At 48.4% G+C, this 19,540-nt stretch overlaps 1 protein-coding gene across 1 annotated transcript; it reads left to right on the top strand.

Annotated features, from left to right (window-relative positions):
- The first annotated feature begins 179 nt into the window (after positions 1-179).
- mrps5 (mitochondrial ribosomal protein S5) lies at positions 180-19,133 on the top strand. Its single transcript, XM_027032817.3, has 11 exons — positions 180-283; positions 624-764; positions 5,083-5,208; positions 5,579-5,812; positions 6,777-6,811; positions 9,316-9,406; positions 13,782-13,828; positions 13,956-14,013; positions 14,120-14,182; positions 15,738-15,874; positions 18,644-19,133. Exons 1-11 carry the CDS (start codon positions 235-237, stop codon positions 18,866-18,868), a joined length of 1,206 nt encoding a protein of 401 aa, XP_026888618.3. The 5' UTR covers positions 180-234; the 3' UTR covers positions 18,869-19,133.
- Positions 19,134-19,540: the final 407 nt, after the last annotated feature.

The raw sequence follows: 19,540 nt of genomic DNA, 5'->3' as shown, positions 1-19,540 counted from the left end.
TGATTTTGTTTTAGACTTAAGTGGTACATTTAAAAAAAAACTAAAAAAAAACATGTTTTTTAAATTAAGTTTTGCAATGGAATGACAATGTTACAGCTATTTTTAAAAGTCATTATATTGATTTTACCCTTAATGCGGCTGACGGATTTAATCATCGTACTTAAAGGATTTTTCTTGACAGGCATATTCTCGGGCGGCTTGTTGTGCTGTTTGGGACCTTTTCAACATTTCAAGATGGCGGCGGCCACGCGCTGGTGCTGTGTCCTCCGGTTACCGGTGGCAGGTGAGCCGTGTGAGGTGTGTGTAACGTTTCCGTTCATTGACCGCGCGCTGTGCTTGACTCACGCTCCGGTCCCGAGCTCCCGTGCACACTTGCAGCGTTTCTGTCCGCGTGAGCAGCTGCGGCTCAGGGGTCTCGCTCACGGGCCCACAGCGCGAGCCTGTTTCCGCTTTACGCTGCTGCTGGAATCTGCGCGTGCAGGCCTTCAGTGTCGTCCTGCAGCTCGTGCTCGTCTGTAATCGGACCTTTGTGTTGGTCGTGATGAGTCTTTCCTTATTGCTCGTGCACTCCGCGGACGTCTCGCTTTTCTCAAAGTAACATCGCGTTGGGTTTGTTTTTATAGGCGTCGGGGCGTTTGGGGCACTAGGAGGTGCCGCTCTGACCCGGCCCGCTCTGACCCGGCCCGCTCTGACCCGGCCCGCCCTGACCCGCTCTGACCCGGCCGCCTGGCAGCAGACCCGTCACTCCAGCTTCTTCAACAAGTGTAAGCAGCCTGTGTGTGTGTGTGTGTGTGTGTGTGTCGCTCTCCACATTCATTTTTAAGATTCTGTAGCATTCAATGCTCTCCGTTCTGAATACAGCCGAGGAACCCAATCAGTGTTTTGGACAGATGATTCAAATTGCGCGTGCTAATTTGACTCAGGTTGGCGACACGCAAGCCAGCCGGCTCGAGCAACGATGAGGCACTAGGTTAGTATGTCTACTGAAAGAACTGTCTGGAAAACGGACTCGGAGAGTCAAGTGTGGGCACATTTCGCCTCCATCACGAAGACCGTCAAGAAGAGTGTCAAAACCAGTATTCGGAAGGTGGTGTAGCTAAATCTGTCCACTGCAAACCGGGCAACGCCAGCAACTTGGCTGAGCATCTGGCCAAAAAGCTCCATGACCTCCTCAGAGAGCTGACAAGACGACAGGTTAGCAAGTTAAGGCCATGCCAGGAGCTTTAAGTGATGAGTAAAATGTTCACTTGAGAACTGGACTGTTTGAGAAGTCATCACTCGTATTTCCATGTGAGCCCATAATTCTCCTGTTTCTGTTTCCTTTGCAAATAGGCTGTCAGGCATGTGGCCTGCTGAACGCTACCTGTTAAAGTTCACATGGACTAATTTTAAACTAAAATATCAGTGTTTAAAACGGAGCATTGGGTGTAGTTTAACCTCAAATTATGAATGTTGTTCTTACTCTATTTTTACTCTATTTTATTCGTCCACACAGACCACAGTAGCGTCTGCTAGACAGAAACACAAAATATGGAAAAGACTCCAATGAAGGCTAAACAGACAAAACAACTGAACAGGAGAATGAGACTGATGGAAGACCAGATAGCTAAGAATTTAAACTGGCAAAGATGCTCCTTAATGTAATTGTAGGTGAAGAAATTTGAAGTTTATTATATAGTTATTATATATTTTATTATATAGTAAATGTACATACTTTTTTTAAAGCAAGATTTCAATGAAAAGTCAATTTCGCAATCCGATTTTTCTGTGTTCAATCCAATAAGCATTTTATTTTCAGGCACTTTTTGTGGGGGTTTTATGCCAAGGCATTGTTTTGGTATCGAGAATTGTGATACCATGCGTACTATCGCATCAAAGTCAAAATTCTGGTATGGTGACGAACTACTAAAGAGAGACCTTCATATCTTTCACTTGGCAAAACATATTCATATTCTCTGTTTGCAACACTGCGAAGTAGCCATGGCATACGTGTGATAATCTCTTGAGATTATCAGACAATGTGGTTCTTCGCTTTGCCTCATCCATTATTTTATGAGGTCAAGGAACTTTATTTATTGGGTGTTGTCTTAATTATGGCAGTCCTTAATTAAAACTTGGAAAAATGCTTTCCTACCAGTTTGATTCAAAACACAGTTAAGATCCAGAAAACTGTGATAACACCAAAAATCATGCCAGTTAGTGGATTGTTTGTTTGTAGGAAACTGAAGGGTGTAGGTGGTTGTGATGTGATGCCAGAGTTCTGTTAGCTGCACGGTGTCATCAGAAGTCAGGACTGGGCAACTAACACAAACCAGTAAAACACAGAAGCATTTCTGAGGTAATTACAGGCAGTGACTTCATCATGGGCTTTATGAATGTGAGTTTAGTCCCAGTGATCACAGTTTTCAAGTCCTTTTCCCACATCGTCTCTACAGAGATCAGTCTGGTCACTCTGGCTTCTTCCAGCACCGCTTGGAAGTGCGTCAGACCGGCACTTCCGCTCTCAGTGCGATATGTGCGATTTTCCCCCTCTGTATGGGGGCGCAGCCAATTACATTGACTCTACCCAGATTTGTGGGCCCACACAGGACAGCTTGAGCCAAGCCATGCCTGCTTTCCACTGGCCCGTATGTCTGGAGTTTGGTTACGGCTGTGTGAAGGTTTCAGCACTCTGTCCGGCTCATGCAAAACTGCGGCTGCGTTGATGGTGACCACAGCTGCACAATATATTGTTTATTAATCATTACTGCAGTATTGGCTTTGGCAATACCGATATATTGTTTATTAATCTTTATTGCAGTATTGGGTACTACAGAAGGCTACAGCATACAAGGGTGTTCTCCAACCGTCCCATTTTGGGGGTGTTTTGTTTTTTTGTGAATGGTGGAAACGTTCTGACTAGTCTCTCAGATTCCAGATGAGTGTTCTGTGTTGGTGTCCATATCATCACGCAAATATAAGATCTGGGTCACTGCAGGCTGAGAGCACAGATCTCAGATCAGTAGGAACTTGTCCTCAAGTCCTGCCCAAGGTAAAGCTGTAAAATGCTGTTTTTAAAGGGAACCAGTCATCAGAGAATATTAGATCAGCCTGACATGAGATGATTTTAAATCTAAAAGGCCAGCCCTCGCTCTAAGACATGAGGGTCCGCCAGCATGGCACATGTAGTGTGTGTGGGTTTTTTTTGGAAAGCTTGGTTTAGACCATCTAACCTCCGGGCCTGTAGCTAACTTCACATTTACAGCACTACGATGTAGCCCTTTTCTATTTGAATTCTTAATTGATTCTGTCTTTATTTTTAAAATTTGAGCAGTACCTGATCATCAGACCTGAGGTAGGGTAAGATGAGAGGGATACTGTAGACACTAGTCTTTTAAAGCACGACTGCTTTGGTGCACTGAGGTATTTGGTGAGTGAATGAGGGAGGGAGGCTCTAACCAAGCCTGCCATCTGTGGTACATTACTTTATTTTAGACTAGATTTTGCTACTATTAATATCCCATGAGGAATGACTTTCTGAAATGGTTTGCTTTGAAACATATACTAGGTGTTCTGTAGCGTTACTTAAAGCTGCAGTAAGCTACCACATGGTGATCGGTACCCGTACGTGTCTGGCAGCATCAGGCCTGTGTGGATTCTTTTGCTTGGTATTATGCCAGAATGTCTTTTAAGCTTTTTGTCTTAACACGTTTAGGTATGTGGATAATTAATGTCTCCGTACGTGGGCAGGCGTGTCCTGTGCCGCCTTTATGAACTGTGATAATAAGACTCCGGTGTCTGCAGAAGGACAGCAGAAGGTTGGCAGAGCTTCCTGTGCTGTGCTAAGTTACCTGCTCCTTGGGCTTGTTCTGCCCAGATATCTGCTGAGACTTATTGTTCAGTACTGCTGCGTATGGGATTAGAGGAGTTTTAATGCCAAATCAGTCTGTGTGTGTGGCCCGTCTCCGTCTGGCCCGCATTCCCGATCTTTTTTTAATTAAGTTCTAATTAATTCAGAACATCAGCCAACAGCACTCGGTTCCAGCGCCACTGTAAAACAGAACAACAAGTACAGGACGCAGAAAACCGAAAACCCACGGCAACAGCCGACCTTCTGAAGAGTAAACGTAAGAGTGATGCATTGTGCGTGAGCCTTTTGGTGTAGAGCAGGGAATGTTTGACAATAGTTCAGTGACTGTGTTAAACGGGCCTCACTATAGTTCCTGCATTCCCGAGCAAGTGGATTTTATGCTGTACAAGAACGTGTCCACTGAAGGTTTTATCTGAATACAGGTGTTGCTCCTTTGACTGAAGTGAGACTAAGACATAGGCTGGAGACACAAGCCACATGAGTCCACATGCCATTAACTCGGAACTGACTAAACCGATTATGAATCAACAACCCGTTTACCTTGAACATGACAAACCCACTGTGAATCAAATATTGTTTTTGTCAGAATACAGCCAGTTGAGTAACGGTGTGTGATGATCTGTCAATGACCTAGCCAGAAAGAAATTAGCCTAGCTGTGTTCTAACAGACCGTAGGACTGAATACATGGCGGAAAAATAAACATCGCTTAATATTATCAGTAAAGAAAATGAAACGTAGTTTTTCAACTGACAGATTTTAAGATGGACTCATTTTGGGAGTGTGGAGTGTCACTTTCTTTTTGTGACTTTAGTGCTATTTGCATAATTTTAATTTGGGGCTTCATGAGATGAAGGAATGCAGTATGTTGTGATATTAGGTTATTTCACACCGAATTAACTAACCACGTGGTCTGATAGACCAGCCTGCAGAATTCACACTGGAATAATTGTGATTGTTGTCATTTCTGTCATGTTTGAAACGCTACAGTGTTGGAGAGGTGGTAAGCTTATAACCATAACGTGTTGACACTACGTATACCAGCACTGCACTGACAGTTAGGAACACACATACTCTGAAGCCTGTGTGTTTGTCTCTGTGTGTACATTGTGTGTTTGAGAGTCTGTGTGCGTGCATGTGTGTGCACACGTGCTCATTCGTGTGTGTTTGCGTGTGCACACACGCATGTGCAATGTTTTCCGTTGAAGTGTGTGTGTGTGTGTGTGTGTTCCAGTGACTGCCGATGACCTGTGGCGTGGTGTGTTGGCAGAGAAGGGTTCTGGGACTCGGAAGGGCAGAGGGAAAAGGACCAAACGCAAAGTAAAGAAGAACCTGAACCATGGTCAGGTCCTGGGAGAAGGTGCGCACACACACCAAACCCTTCACAACTGTACACACTTTGATTCAGCCTTAAAGTGTGAACTGTTTTCTTCCCCATTTCCCCTGTGGTCCGTGATGGGTGACCCCTGTCCCCACTGAATTAGTGCACAGACTCCGCCTCCGCTGCAGGCGTGGCTCCAGCGCGGTGCGTGTCGATGCTCTAGTGCGTTACACCGCCCTCAGAGCTGTGAACATTCCTCTTCCATTCTGCCTTTTATTGTGAAGTGAATCCTCTAAGCTTCTAACTGGCCTACTGCACTGAAGAGTGGAAGGTGCCACATGAATGGCTGTGTATTCTCTGGGGTTTATAGGGGTGGGCTCTCTGACTGACCCTCTCACTTGCCCTCCAGGTCGCGGGGGCTACCTCTGGCCTGGCCTCAACGCTCCAGTGGTGAAGGACGGCACTCTTCAGTCCTTCTCCAGGCGTGGGGAGGCGGAGCAGGAGGAGAAGAGGGCGGAGCTTGAGCGGCAGAGAGAGGAGTGGGACAGGAAGCGGAAGATAAAAGTGAAGAGAGAGAGAGGCTGGACAGGCAACTCCTGGGGAGGGATCAGCCTTGGTACCCCAGACCCTGGTCCCAACGGAGGTGTGTGTGTGTGTGTGTGTGTGTGTGTGTGTGCACCCAATACACATGGGTACATGAGCGGTTATGGCAGTCAGGAGTGACCTCCTAAAACTGATATTTCTGGATGTGTAATACAGAATATTAAGCGTACTATAAGATGATTGTTCACACAGCACAGATGTGGACGGTGTGCTTTGACGCAGCACTCCAGATGAGTCCCAGCATCATGTGATCGCTTATAACAGCTACTTAGTTCTGTTTATAACATATTTATAACATTGTGAGTGTCACTGGCCTTAGCACATGTTTCTGCTCTTACACACACCCTTGGGGGGGCGCTAAACAATTTCTGACATTGACTCCAGCCGATCTGAAAAGCTCCCAGGCTCTGGAACTGCTATTATTATTATTATTATTATTATTATTATTATTATTTACATTTATATAGCGTTTTACAGACAGATATCAGCTTTTACACTCACACAGCGATGCCACTACAGAATGTTATTGCCTTGAGAAGTGCAGGCAGCTGGTATGCTCGTCTCTCTCGCTGTCTCTGCCTTAATCCAGCATTAAGCACCTGGTGTCACACAAAACAAGCTTTTGCTCTCAGGACAGCTTCTTTTATCTTTTTCTAGCCACCTGTCTGTGTCTCCATGACGATTAGATTTCCTGGTTGCTGATTGGCCAGCGGTGATGGGCTTGGCATGTGTTTGCCATGATGATGGATTGCTTGGCGATGTTGCGAATGTAAATCATGTAGAGATTGATGCTGCGATGTCCTCACCGTTGGGTGACCATGGCAGCAGCCCCACCTTGTATCTCGGATATGTTCCTGAGTGAAACCAGTTATCACAGCAACAGCTGAGCCTTGAGCAAAAGCACACACACACACAGACATGCACACGCACAGTGAGCTTCTACAGGGATGTGCTGTTTCTTCATATATATAGTAATGTACATGTAATATTTTTCTTATTTTCAGAAACATATGAAGACTTTGATTCCCGTGTTATTGAGGTGAGTTCATAGACATCCTCCCGTGTGTGTGTGTATGTACTTTAACACCTGCAGGGCTGTTTACCGATACCTTTGAAGGTCTTAAATCTCTAGATGTTTTGCTTCAGGCAGAACTTCCTTGATTTGTATGTGGGTTTGGCGGGATGGGCCCCAAGACTCTACACTCAGTCATTTGTATATATTAAGTGTGAGGAGGGTGGGTAGTTCATCTTTTACTGTGTCATGTTTAAACTGCTGTTCTCAGCACAGCAGGGATGCTCACATGGTATTTTCCTGCTAGTGGGAGTGTGACACGCAGCAATGTTTAGACATCCGTGCAAATGTCACGCTCCGACACTCCTACAGTCAGGACGGCCGGCACAACTCCACATAGCACTACACTATGTCGCTACCTGAGCGCGGTGAGAAGTACAGGTGTTTGCTACCTGCCCTTTCTGGACCCTATCTGCCCCATGTTTTTATTCCGTTTTAGCTACGTTGCAGAAGTACTTCATTTTGAATATAATCCGTTGTTTTGCTAACCGCCAAATCCGTATTATCAGATATAATCAGACACTGTACAAGTATCTGATGGTCTGGTGGAGAAATGAGCTCCAGAAGCTCCTCAGCTCAGGTACGAGATGGAGAATTAGCATGTTAGCGCAGCGATTAGCCTCTTGCTCTTATTACTCTTGTATTCCTGCGACTTGTCGTTCCTGTTTGTTTATTTTATTTATTTTTCAGTCTTTCCACTCAATTTCCATAAAGGTCTTCTGGTAGCTTCACTGCTCACACGCTAAAGGCATAAAAACATGAAAACATAGTCCAAAGATCCGTAATAACGGTCAGTCTCTCTCTCTCTCCGTGATGGATGGCGGGCGTGGAGCTCTTCAGCCTGTCACTCGGCTCTTCTCCGCAGAGAGATGAGTTGCAGTGAGTCAGCGGGACTTGAAAACCACATGATCAGGAATGGGAATGACAGCTAAAGCTGTGAGCTGCCGTTAGCGCTCCCCGGAGCCGTTCCCACCTCACCGACGGTTCAGGGCTTCACCCTCTCAGATTAAGGCCAGACGGAATAAGTTTGCAAGGGAAGATTAAGGAACTGGATAGATTTAAGTGGCATTTCTAATGATATCAAATGCATAATAAATCACCCAGAGTAATGTCTCTCACACACACACACGTGTCTGTAGTAGATCCAGTTGACTTCCAAAGGCATGTTAATGAAATTCAATGTTTCCTGGAAGATGGTCACACTTCCAGAGGGAGGGAGGGAGGGAGGGAGAGAGAATGAGAATCCTCGTGAGTGTGAGGGAGAAGATAGCTACAGTGAGGAGAGGAGACAGATTCCTTTAATACGTGAACCCCTGGAAAAAAACGCTTTAAACTGCCCCCCCCCCCTCCCAACTCCCCTCAAACACCCAGAGAGGGAGAAGCTCTTAAGGCCAGAGGCTTTGATCACACAGTCCCTCCTTTGTACAAACAGGCTTTTATCACTTTTCCTCTTCCTGAGCTTTTCTGTAAAGTCAGATTTATTCTGTGAGATTTAAAACGTGTGTGTGCTTTTGCTTCTACTTTATTGGCTCTTCATTTCCAGTACTCCACCTGGTAGTTGGTTAATAATTAATAGTCAATAGTTAATAGCTGATGGCCATGGAAGGTGCTGCTTTGATCTTGTGCGTACGCGGGATTGGTCTTTTGGCGCTCTGTTGGCCGCATTTCTGTTTGAATTAGACACGATCCACTTACTGAGAGAGAGGTGTGGAGAGCCGGCTAGCTTGGTGGGTGGGTGGGTGAGTGAGTGAGTGACCTTGAGTGTCTCAGTAATGATGTTAACAGCATTGAAATACCTCCTCTGTTCTACATACGTATGTGCGCGCACATACACACAGGTCAGTTTTCCTCCAGCTCCAACACTACTCCATTGTTTTTCTTTCTCGATTTTTGTCTCGTTCAAAACTAAAAATGACACCTAATGTCCAAATCCACTATGCTTTCTCCCATTTATTAACACACGTGCACACATTTTAGCATAATGCCTTAATAATCACTCATTCCTGCAGGGACAGACTTTTTTTTTATTGATTGTGTGATGTGGTGGTGAACGTGTGCTAGTGGCTGTTAGCGTGTAGCTAATGTGCTGGTTTTATGTAAGGGATGTGTGTGTATGTGTGTGTGTGTGTGTGTGTATTATCCAGAGTACCTTAAAGCACTGACACATAGGGAAGGCCGCTAGTAAACGCCGCACTGAAGCCAAAGCAGTTTAGTTCTGTACAGAACGGGTGCGCCCACACACACACACACACACACCTCCTGTATGTGTGTATACACTCCCGTATATGTTTGCGCACCCTGTGTTTGTGCGCGCATGTTTGCGTAACTGGAGCATGAGAACCATGTGGCATACTGCAGTCTACTTGCAGCGCTGTAATATTGCCCCCTGCTGCTGATGTGTGGGCAGTGCACACTGCAAAGCTCTGACCCTGGACTTAGAAATGGCATGTTTGTGTTGTTTTGATTGACAGGTGAAGAGTGTATTCAATATGACAGCCAAAGAGGGCAGAAAACGCTCTGTGAGCTGCCTTGTTGCTGTGGGCAATGGCAATGGAGCTGCAGGCAAGTACAGAAATCTCTCTTACACACACACTTTCTCACACACACACTTTCACACACACACACACACACACTTACAGACACACACTCACATTTATACACACACACGCACACACTTACACACACACTCACACTTATACACACGCACGCGCAGAGTTACACACACTTACAGGCACACACACTCACACTTACAGACGCGCGCACACACACACTCACACACACTTACAGACACGCGCGCACACACACACACACACACACTTACAGACACGCGCACGCACACACACTTACAGACACGCGCGCGCACGCACACACACTTACAGACACGCGCGCGCACTCACACACACTTACAGACGCGCGCGCGCACACACACACACTCACACACACAGACACGCGCGCGCGCGCACACACACACACTCACACACACTTACAGACACGCGTGCGCGCGCACACACACACACTCACACACTTACAGACGCGCGCGCGCACACACACTCACACACACTTACAGACACGTGCGCGCGCACACACACTTACAGACACGTGCGCGCGCACACACACTTACAGACACGCGCGCACACACACACACACACACACACACAGACACGCGCGCGCGCACACACACACACACACTTACAGACGCGCACACACACACACACACACATACACTTACAGACACGCGCGCACACACACACACACACACACACACTTACAGACACACGCACTCCCACACACACGCACATACTTATATACACACACACTTATACACACACGCACGCGCAGAGTTACACACACTTACAGGCACACGCACGCGCACACACACACACAGGCACACGCACACTTACACACACACTTACACACACTCTCACACACACTTACAGGCACACACGCACTCACACACTGACTCACTCACTCACACACACACACACACTCACACACATACACGCGCACACACTCACACACGCGTGCACAGACACACGCGTGCACAGACACACGCGCGCACAGACACACGCGCGCACAGACACGCGCGCACAGACACACCTGCGCGCACACACTTATACACACACGCACGCGCAGAGTTACACACACTCACAGGCGCACGCACATACACACTCACAGGCGCACGCACATACACACTCACAGGCGCACGCACATACACACTCACAGGCGCACGCACATACACACTCACAGGCGCACGCACATACACACTCACAGGCGCACGCACATACACACTCACAGGCGCACGCACACTTACAGACGCACGCACTCACACACGCACTCACACACACACTTATACACACACATGTGCAGAGTTACACACACTTACAGACGCACGCACACACACACTTAGACACACACACACACTTACAGGCACGCATACGCATGCACGCACACACGCGCGCGCACACGCAGAATTACACACGCACTCACGCACACACACACACATACACACGCACACACACACTTACAGACACACGCACACACACGCGCAGTTACACACACTCACACACACTCACACACACGCACACTCACACACACTCACGCACACTCACACTCACATGCACACTCACGCACACTCACGCGTGCACACGCGCGTGCGCACTCACACACGCACAGAGTTACACACACTTACACTCACGCACGCACACACACACACTCACACACACTCACACACAAATAAAGTTAAAATAAGTAAAATAACTTTTGTCTACTACTATTCATGAGGATTTGTAGCATTCCACACTTGTGGATGTGTGGTTATAACTTTGTATATTTGTATAAGTGTGTGTGATACACAGTGTATTTGTGTAATATTCATGACCTAGTGGATGGGTCTAACCCTAACTCCTTGTGGATGGGTGGTTTTTGACTGGGCATGTTGGCTCCAGTGTGATGGGTACTGATAATGACAAGATTTCCATTTGAAATCCATGTTTTTGCTAGCTAATAGTGTGTCTGTCTGTGTGTGGGGCGCTGTGTGTGGGGCGCTGTGTGTGGGGCGCTGTGTGTGTGTGGGGCGCTGTGTGTGTGTGTGTGTGTGGCACTTTGTGTGTGTGTCTGTGTGTGTGTGTGTCTGTGGGGCGCTGTGTGTGTGTCTGGGGGGGCGCTGTGTGGGGGCGCTGTGTGTGTGGGGGCGCTGTGTGTGTGTGGGGTGGGGCGCTTTGTGTGTGTGTGGGGGGGGCGCTTTGTGTGTGTGTGGGGGGGGCGCTTTGTGTGTGTGTGGCGCTGTGTGTGTGTGTCTGTGTGTGTCTGTGTCTATGGCGCTTTGTGTGTCTGTGTCTATGGCGCTTTGTGTGTCTGTGTCTATGGCGCTTTGTCTGTCTGTGTGTGGCGCTGTGTGTGGGGGGGGCGCTTTGTGTGTGTGTGTGTGGGGGGGGCGCTTTGTGTGTGTGGGGGGGGAGCGCTTTGTGTGTGTGTGGCGCTTTGTGTGTGTGTGTGTGTGTGTGTGTGTGTGGCGCTGTGTGTGTGTGTGGCGCTGTGTGTGTGTGTGGCGCTGTGTGTGTGTGTGTGGCGCTTTGTGTGTGTGTGTGTGTGTGTGTGGCGCTTTGTGTGTGTGTGTGTGTGTGTGTGGCGCTTTGTGTGTGTGTGTGTGTGTGGCGCTTTGTGTGTGTGTGTGTGTGTGTGGCGCTTTGTGTGTGTGTGTGTGTGTGGCGCTTTGTGTGTGTGTGTGTGTGGCGCTTTGTGTGTGTGTGTGGCGCTTTGTGTGTGTGTGTGGCGCTTTGTGTGTGTGTGTGTGTGTGTGTGGCGCTTTGTGTGTGTGTGTGTGGCGCTTTGTGTGTGTGTGTGTGTGTGTGGCGCTTTGTGTGTGTGTGTGTGTGTGGCGCTTTGTGTGTGTGTGTGTGTGTGGCGCTTTGTGTGTGTGTGTGTGTGTGGCGCTTTGTGTGTGTGTGTGTGTGTGTGGCGCTTTGTGTGTGTGTGTGTGGGGGGGGCGCTTTGTGTGTGTGGGGGGGGAGCGCTTTGTGTGCGTGGGGGGTGCTTTGTGTGTGTGTGGCGCTTTGTGTGTGTGTGTGTGTGTGTGTGTGTGGCGCTGTGTGTGTGTGTGGCGCTGTGTGTGTGTGTGGCGCTGTGTGTGTGTGTGTGGCGCTTTGTGTGTGTGTGTGTGTGTGTGGCGCTTTGTGTGTGTGTGTGGCGCTTTGTGTGTGTGTGTGGCGCTTTGTGTGTGTGTGTGGCGCTTTGTGTGTGTGTGTGGCGCTTTGTGTGTGTGTGTGGCGCTTTGTGTGTGTGTGTGTGTGTGTGGCGCTTTGTGTGTGTGTGTGTGTGTGTGGCGCTTTGTGTGTGTGTGTGTGTGTGTGGCGCTTTTGTGTGTGTGTGTGTGTGTGTGTGTGGCGCTTTTGTGTGTGTGTGTGTGGCGCTTTTGTGTGTGTATGTGTGTGTGTGTGTGTGTGGCGCTTTTGTGTGTGTATGTGTGTGTGTGTGTGTGGCGCTTTTGTGTGTGTATGTGTGTGTGTGTGGCGCTTTTGTGTGTGTGTGTGTGTGTGGCGCTTTTGTGTGTGTGTGTGTGTGGGGCGCTTTTGTGTGTGTGTGTGGGGGGGCGCTTTTGTGTGTGGGGGGGCGCTTTTGTGTGTGTGTGGGGGCGCGTGTGTGTGTGGGGCGCTTTTGTGTGTGTGTGTGGGGCGCTTTTGTGTGTGTGTGTGTGGGGCGCTTTTGTGTGTGTGTGTGTGTGTGTGTGGCGCTTTTGTGTGTGTGTGTGTGTGTGGCGCTTTTGTGTGTGTGTGTGTGTGTGGCGCTTTTGTGTGTGTGTGTGTGTGTGTGGCGCTTTTGTGTGTGTGTGTGTGTGTGTGTGTGTGGCGCTTTTGTGTGTGTGTGTGTGTGTGTGTGTGTGTGTGTGGCGCTTTTGTGTGTGTGTGTGTGTGTGTGTGTGTGGCGCTTTTGTGTGTGTGTGTGTGTGTGTGGCGCTTTTGTGTGTGTGTGTGTGTGTGTGTGTGTGTGTGTGTGTGGCGCTTTTGTGTGTGTGGCGCTTTTGTGTGTGTGGCGCTTTTGTGTGTGTGGCGCTTTTGTGTGTGTGTGTGGCGCTTTTGTGTGTGTGGCGCTTTTGTGTGTGTGTGTGTGTGTGTGTGTGGCGCTTTTGTGTGTGTGGGGGGGTGCTTTTGTGTGTGTGTGTGTGGGGGGGCGCTTTTTTGTGTGTGTGGGGCGCTTTTGTGTGTGTGTGTGTGTGTGGCGCTTTTGTGTGTGTGTGTGTGTGTGTGGCGCTTTTGTGTGTGTGTGTGTGGCGCTTTTGTGTGTGTGTGTGTGTGTGTGTGTGTGTCTGGGGCGCTTTGTGTGTGTGGGGTGCTGTGGGGGGTGTGTCGGGCGCTGTGGGTGTGTGTGTGTGAAGTAGATTACTATTTTTATTTCATTTATTTAACTTTTTAATGAGTTTAATGAGTTTTTCTGTGTTCAGGATTTGCTTTGGGAAAAGCAGCAGACAGAATCACAGCTCTGAGAAAGGTCTGTGTGTGTGTGTCAAACCTCCTCACATACCCAGACTTCTCTGGATTAGCACACAAATATTTCAGATATGATAGTAGGGGTGTGTTGGTATAAATACTAAATATTTGTGATATGTGGTTTTCAGGCCAAGAACAGAGCAATACACTATCTCTATTACATCGAAAGATATAATAACCACACCAGTAAGTCATCGTGTGAGCGTGTGTGTGTGTGTGTGTGTGTGTGTGTGTGTGTGTGTGTGTGTGTGTGTGTGTGAGCGTATCATGACTCTCTTCTCTCTTGCTATAGTTTACCATGACATCGACTCCACCTTCAAAAGAACCACCCTGCGCATGAAAAAACAAAACAAGGGTAAAAGAAGAGTTGACTATCTGTCACATGAGGACTCCAGTCACACAACACTAAATACATTCTTGAGTTTTTATGGCATCAGGCAGTTTGATTAAAAATATAACAAGTCTGTCATTGAAGAATTCCTGTTCCCACTAATATGATGCATTAGAAGATGTCTTACATTCTTTTCTCTCACTGTGTGTGCGTGTCTCTGTGCGTGTCTCTGTGCGTGTCTCTGTGCGTGCGTGTCTGTGCGTGCGTGCGTGTCTGTCTGTGCGTGTCTCTGCGTGCGTGCGTGTCTGCGTGCGTGCGTGTCTGTGCGTGCGTGCGTGTCTCTGCGTGCGTGTCTGCGTGCGTGCGTGTGTGTGTGCGTGTCTGCGTGCGTGTCTCTGTGCGTGTGTGCGTGTCTGCGTGCGTGTCTGTGCGTGCATGTCTGCGTGCGTGTCTGTGCGTGCGTGTCTGCGTGCGTGTCTGCATGCGTACGTGTCTCTGCGTACGTGTCTCTGCGTGCGTGTCTGTGCGTGCGTGTCTGTGCGTGCGTGTCTGTGCGTGCGTGTCTGCATGCGTACGTGTCTGTGCGTGCGTGTCTGTGCGTGCGTGTCTGTGCGTGCGTGTCTGTGCGTGCGTGTCTGTGCGTGCGTGTCTGTGCGTGCGTGTCTGCATGCGTACGTGTCTCTGCGTGCGTGTCTGCGTGCGTGTCTGCGCGTGCGTGTCTGCGCGTGCGTGTCTGTGCGTGCGTGTGTGTCTGTGTGCGTGCGTGTCTGCGCGTGCGTGTCTGCGCGTGCGTGTCTGCGCGTGCGTGTCTGCATGCGTGCGTGTCTCTGTGCGTGCGTGTCTGCGTGCGTGTCTGCATGCGTGCGTGTCTGCATGCGTACGTGTCTCTGCGTGCGTGTCTCTGTGCGTGCGTGCGTGTCTGCGTGCGTGTCTGCATGCGTACGTGTCTGTGCGTGCGTGTCTGTGCGTGCGTGTCTGTCTGTGCGTGTGTGTGCGTGCATGTCTCTGTGCGTGCCTCTGCGTGCATGCGTGTCTCTGCGTGCGTGCGTGTCTCTGCGTGCGTGCGTGTCTCTGCGTGCGTGCGTGTCTCTGTGCGTGTGTGCGTGCGTGTCTCTGTGCGTGTGTGCGTGCGTGCGTGCGTGTCTGCGTGTCTGCGTGCGTGCGTGCGTGTCCGCGTGCGTGTCTGTGCGTGCGTGTCTGTGCGTGCGTGTCTGTGCGTGCGTGTCTGTGCGTGCGTGCGTGTCTGCGTGCGTGCGTGTCTCTGTGCGTGCGTGTCTGCGTGCGTGCGTGTCTCTGCGTGCGTGCGTGTCTCTGTGCGTGCGTGCGTGTCTCTGTGCGTGCGTGCGTGTCTCTGCGTGCGTGTCTCTGCGTGCGTGCGTGTCTCTGTGCGTGCGTGTCTGTGTCTGCGTGCGTGCGTGTCTGCGTGCGTGCGTGTCTGCCTGTGCGTGCGTGTCTGTGCGTGCGTGTCTGCGTGCATGCGTGTCTGTGCGTGCGTGTCTGCGTGCGTGCGTGTGTCTGTGCGTGCGTGTCTGTGCGCGTACGTGTCTCTGTGCGTGCGTGCGTTTCTCTGTTCATGTAGGTTACGGTCTTCACTGCCACAGGGCTGTGATCACCATATGTAAGCTGATTGGCATCGAGGACATGTATGCCAAAGTGGAGGGCTCAGTTAACCTGCTCAACATCACCCGGGCACTGTTCCATGGGCTGGCCAAACAGGTGAGATCTTATTGAAACACCATGGAGATCTGCACACTCACGGCTGACGCAGATGACACCACATTAGTTGTCATACACTGCAATCTCAGTCATATTTTTCCATTGGTTTTGTATAAGCTCACCTGGTAGAGCAGGTTTCCCATGTGCGCCGTCTGCACTCAACACAGCTGCTGGCTAATACAGGCTTGCTTCAGCCTCAAACATCTGCCGGGCAAACGAATCATTTAGAAATGTTAGTGTCCAACGAAGTTACACGTCCAAATTTCAGGACGTCTCTCCATTCTGGGACTACACCAGCCTGATTTCCACATGTCAAACCTCCACACAAAATAAAATTTGAATGCAGGGCTTACTGCTGTGTATTTGTTTTGTTTTAATCATCTAACAAAATGTTTTTAAAACATTTATTTTTAAAAAGGTGGGTTTTGAGAAACATATTTACATTTGCGGCATGTAGCAGATGCTCTTATCCAGAGCGACTTACAGAAGTGCTTTTTCATTTCCTCATAGATACATCCTAGTACAGTACAGTAGGTTAGAGTCCAAGATACCAATGAACTAGAATACTGTAGAATACAGGGATCAATGCTGATACCTAGAAGTATAAAATGCATATAAACTCTATGAGACAACAATCAGTGCAATAAACAATAAACACTAGTTTGTTAGACAACATAAACAATAAACAAAAGTCAGTCCTCTACAATTTGTCCAGAATGCAGCAGCACGACTGGTCTTCAGTCTTCCGAAGTTCACACACGTCACTCCACTGCTGCGCTCCCTTCATTGGCTTCCAGTAGCTGCACGTATCAGATTTAAAACCTTGATGCTTGCCTACAAAGCCAAAAATGGACCAGCCCCTTCATACATGAGGTGAATGGACAAAATCCGATCCGTACCTCGAGTACTTCGAACCTCAAGTACGGCTCGGCTTGAAATGCCTTGCTTCAGTGAGTTCAGGCAGAATTTCCTTGATTTGTATGTGGGTTCGGGGGGTGCGATGTTTGGGAGTGAGTTGGGGGTGGGACTAGCAGAGTGTCTCATGGAGACAAGCATGGAGACTATTTTCTGTCCTGGCTCCAAGATGGTGGATTGAACTCCCGCTTGCTGTCCGGACAGCAGAGTCCCTTGCAGTCTTTAAACGCAGACTGAAGACCATCTATTCATGGAATATTTAAAGGACAACTGACACTGCTCCCTTATTGACTGACTAAATTAATACTTATTGTAGGGTGTTGTTTGTTGTCTAACAGTCTCTAGCACTTATTGTTTGTAGTTCTTATCATTGTTTAAGATAGACCTTATGTATTTTGCACTTCTAGGTATCAGCATTGATCCCTGTATTTCTACAGTATTCTAGTTCATTGGTATCTTGGACTCTAACCTACTGTACTAGGATGTATCTATGAGGAAATGACAAAGCACTTTTGTAAGTTGCTCTGGATAAGAGCATCTGCTACATGCTGTAAATGTAAATATAGGAGCAGTGTCAGTTGTCCTTTTAAATATTCTGCAAATAGATGGGTCTTCAGTCTGCGTGGAAGATTGAAGTGCAGTCGTGCTGCTGCATTCTGCATTCTATAGAGGTTTGATGGCTCTTAGGGGAAGACCAGCAAGTAGCGAGTTGCAGTAGTCTAGCTTTAAGATCACAAGAGACTGCACAAGCACCTGGGCAGCGCGAATCCTTCACATGTTACAAAGGAGAAATCTGCAAGACCTGCTTGGATTAGTTGTCCAAAGTTCTACCCAGACTACGGGCAGCTTCGGATGGTGATGCCAGGGAGTTCTCAAAGGAAACTGTGAGGTCATGGTAAGGGTTGGGAGTACCTGGGATTTTTCTCATGTATGGAACAAATGGGATGTATTTTCTGAGGAGGCAGGTTTGACGCTGGTGTCTGAGGTTGCAGACATGCTGCCTGTCATCTCTTAGGATCTCATTAGCACCACTTACCATACAAACACAAGTTGCGTTCAGCAAGTCAGACATCTGATGGTTGGACAGTTGCCATGACAACTCAATACCAGTTTCTTTGTCCCTCGTCTTCCCTCGTCTCTTCCTCTCCTTTCTTCTCCATCTCTTTCTCTCCTCTCTTTCACTCTCTCTCTCTCCTCTCCTTCTGTTTACATAATGACTTTGTACTGTGTTTTATGCAAATTACATTATGGACCGTAATATTAACATAGGAAGAGGCGATAGGCCAATCAGCCGTTTAATGTCCAATCCGCACGCATGCTGTTGCTGCATTGATTTTGGTGGGGTGTCACTGTCAATCAACCACAGTGTTATATTCTCGTTAGCCTGCGCTGTTTGCTTAATTGGCTCTGAGAAACGAGCCGTTAAGCATCCTGGTAGCATGTCTGGGGAAATGGTGTAGTGAAATCCCCTTCACCTTGACAATTGGTTTTTAAAAAAACTCCAAATTGCAAGCTCCGTGAAATAAGGGCGTAGGAGCAGTGGTGAGCCTATTATGTGGTGAATTAGGTTTGAATTCCAGTGGTGCCATGTGTTCCTTGAGGACACAGTTCTCTGTTCTCAGCTATGGATAGCAGTGTGGGATCATTCGTGTGGTGGAAGCTGAGTGTTTACTGTGGAGGCATATCAATGCTGCCTGAGTGTCCAGTTTCAGCAGTTCAGAAACTCGGTGGTGTCGGGCTTCATGCACTCAACGTTGCCGTCACGTTTTAGGGACTGGCAGTAGTCTGGTTCAATCTGTGGAAAGCTAAAGATGATCGCATGTGCTTTTAAAAAGTAGTGTTTTGGATCTGCAGGAGACGCACCAGGCTCTGGCTGACAAGAAGCAGCTGAACGTGGTGGAGTTCCGCGAGGAGCAGGGCGTGCTTCCCATCGTCGTGGCCAAGCCCAAGCTGGGTGCCCGGAACAATCCGGAAGTGGAGGACGATGTGCCGAACACCAAGCTGCACTGGGCCGACGTGCAGGCCGCCCAGGGTTGGAAGAGCTCTGTGTGGGCCGGGGTGAAGAGGACCGTCTGGTGACCCCAAACGACCGTTTGAACAGATCCGAGCATGCGCGCACACACACACATGCGCACACCTGCCTGTCACACTTACATACACGCCCTTGACCCCAAAGAGAGTTTGACTGAGTGGGTAGGACGGTTGGGGTGGATCAGATGCTCTCGATCAGGTAGAAGTGGAGTCTCAGCTGCAGTTCTGCCTAATCAGACTGCAGATTTACACTCTAGTCTCACAAATTTATAACTGTTGTCATTGTAGAGAACCCAATAAAAGTTTCACACCATCTGCATTGCAATTTCTGGTTTTGTGGGGTTGTAATCGTTTTTGGGTTTGAATTTAAGGCAAGGGACGTGTCTGCTTAAGTGAGATTCAGCATTGACTCGAGTGTTAAAGGAATATTTTTTTTTTCAAAAATACTTTTTTTTAAACCTGATTTTTACTGAGACTGAATAGCAAAAAGCTCTTGTTCACTGACGCCCACGTGACCTGTTTCGGGTAAAGGAAGACGAGAGGTTTTTGTCAAACCTAGGGAGTGTCCCCGTTCTCTCATGATCTCATTTTAATGTAGACACCTTTCATTCTGGATGTTTGTATTGACTTGCAGGTGTTTGTCTGATGCAAACTTAGTTGCACATAGCGTGTGTTGTCTTCTCTAACAGTCATGTAGATGGTAATGTGTTTTATTATTTA

The sequence above is a fragment of the Electrophorus electricus genome, chromosome 10 (assembly GCF_041902795.1).
Source record: "Electrophorus electricus isolate QZ-2024a chromosome 10, ASM4190279v1, whole genome shotgun sequence".
Classification (NCBI taxonomy): domain Eukaryota; kingdom Metazoa; phylum Chordata; class Actinopteri; order Gymnotiformes; family Gymnotidae; genus Electrophorus; species Electrophorus electricus.
The sequence above is the reverse complement of the archived record's forward strand: the minus strand, read 5'-3'. Positions and strand labels throughout refer to the sequence as shown.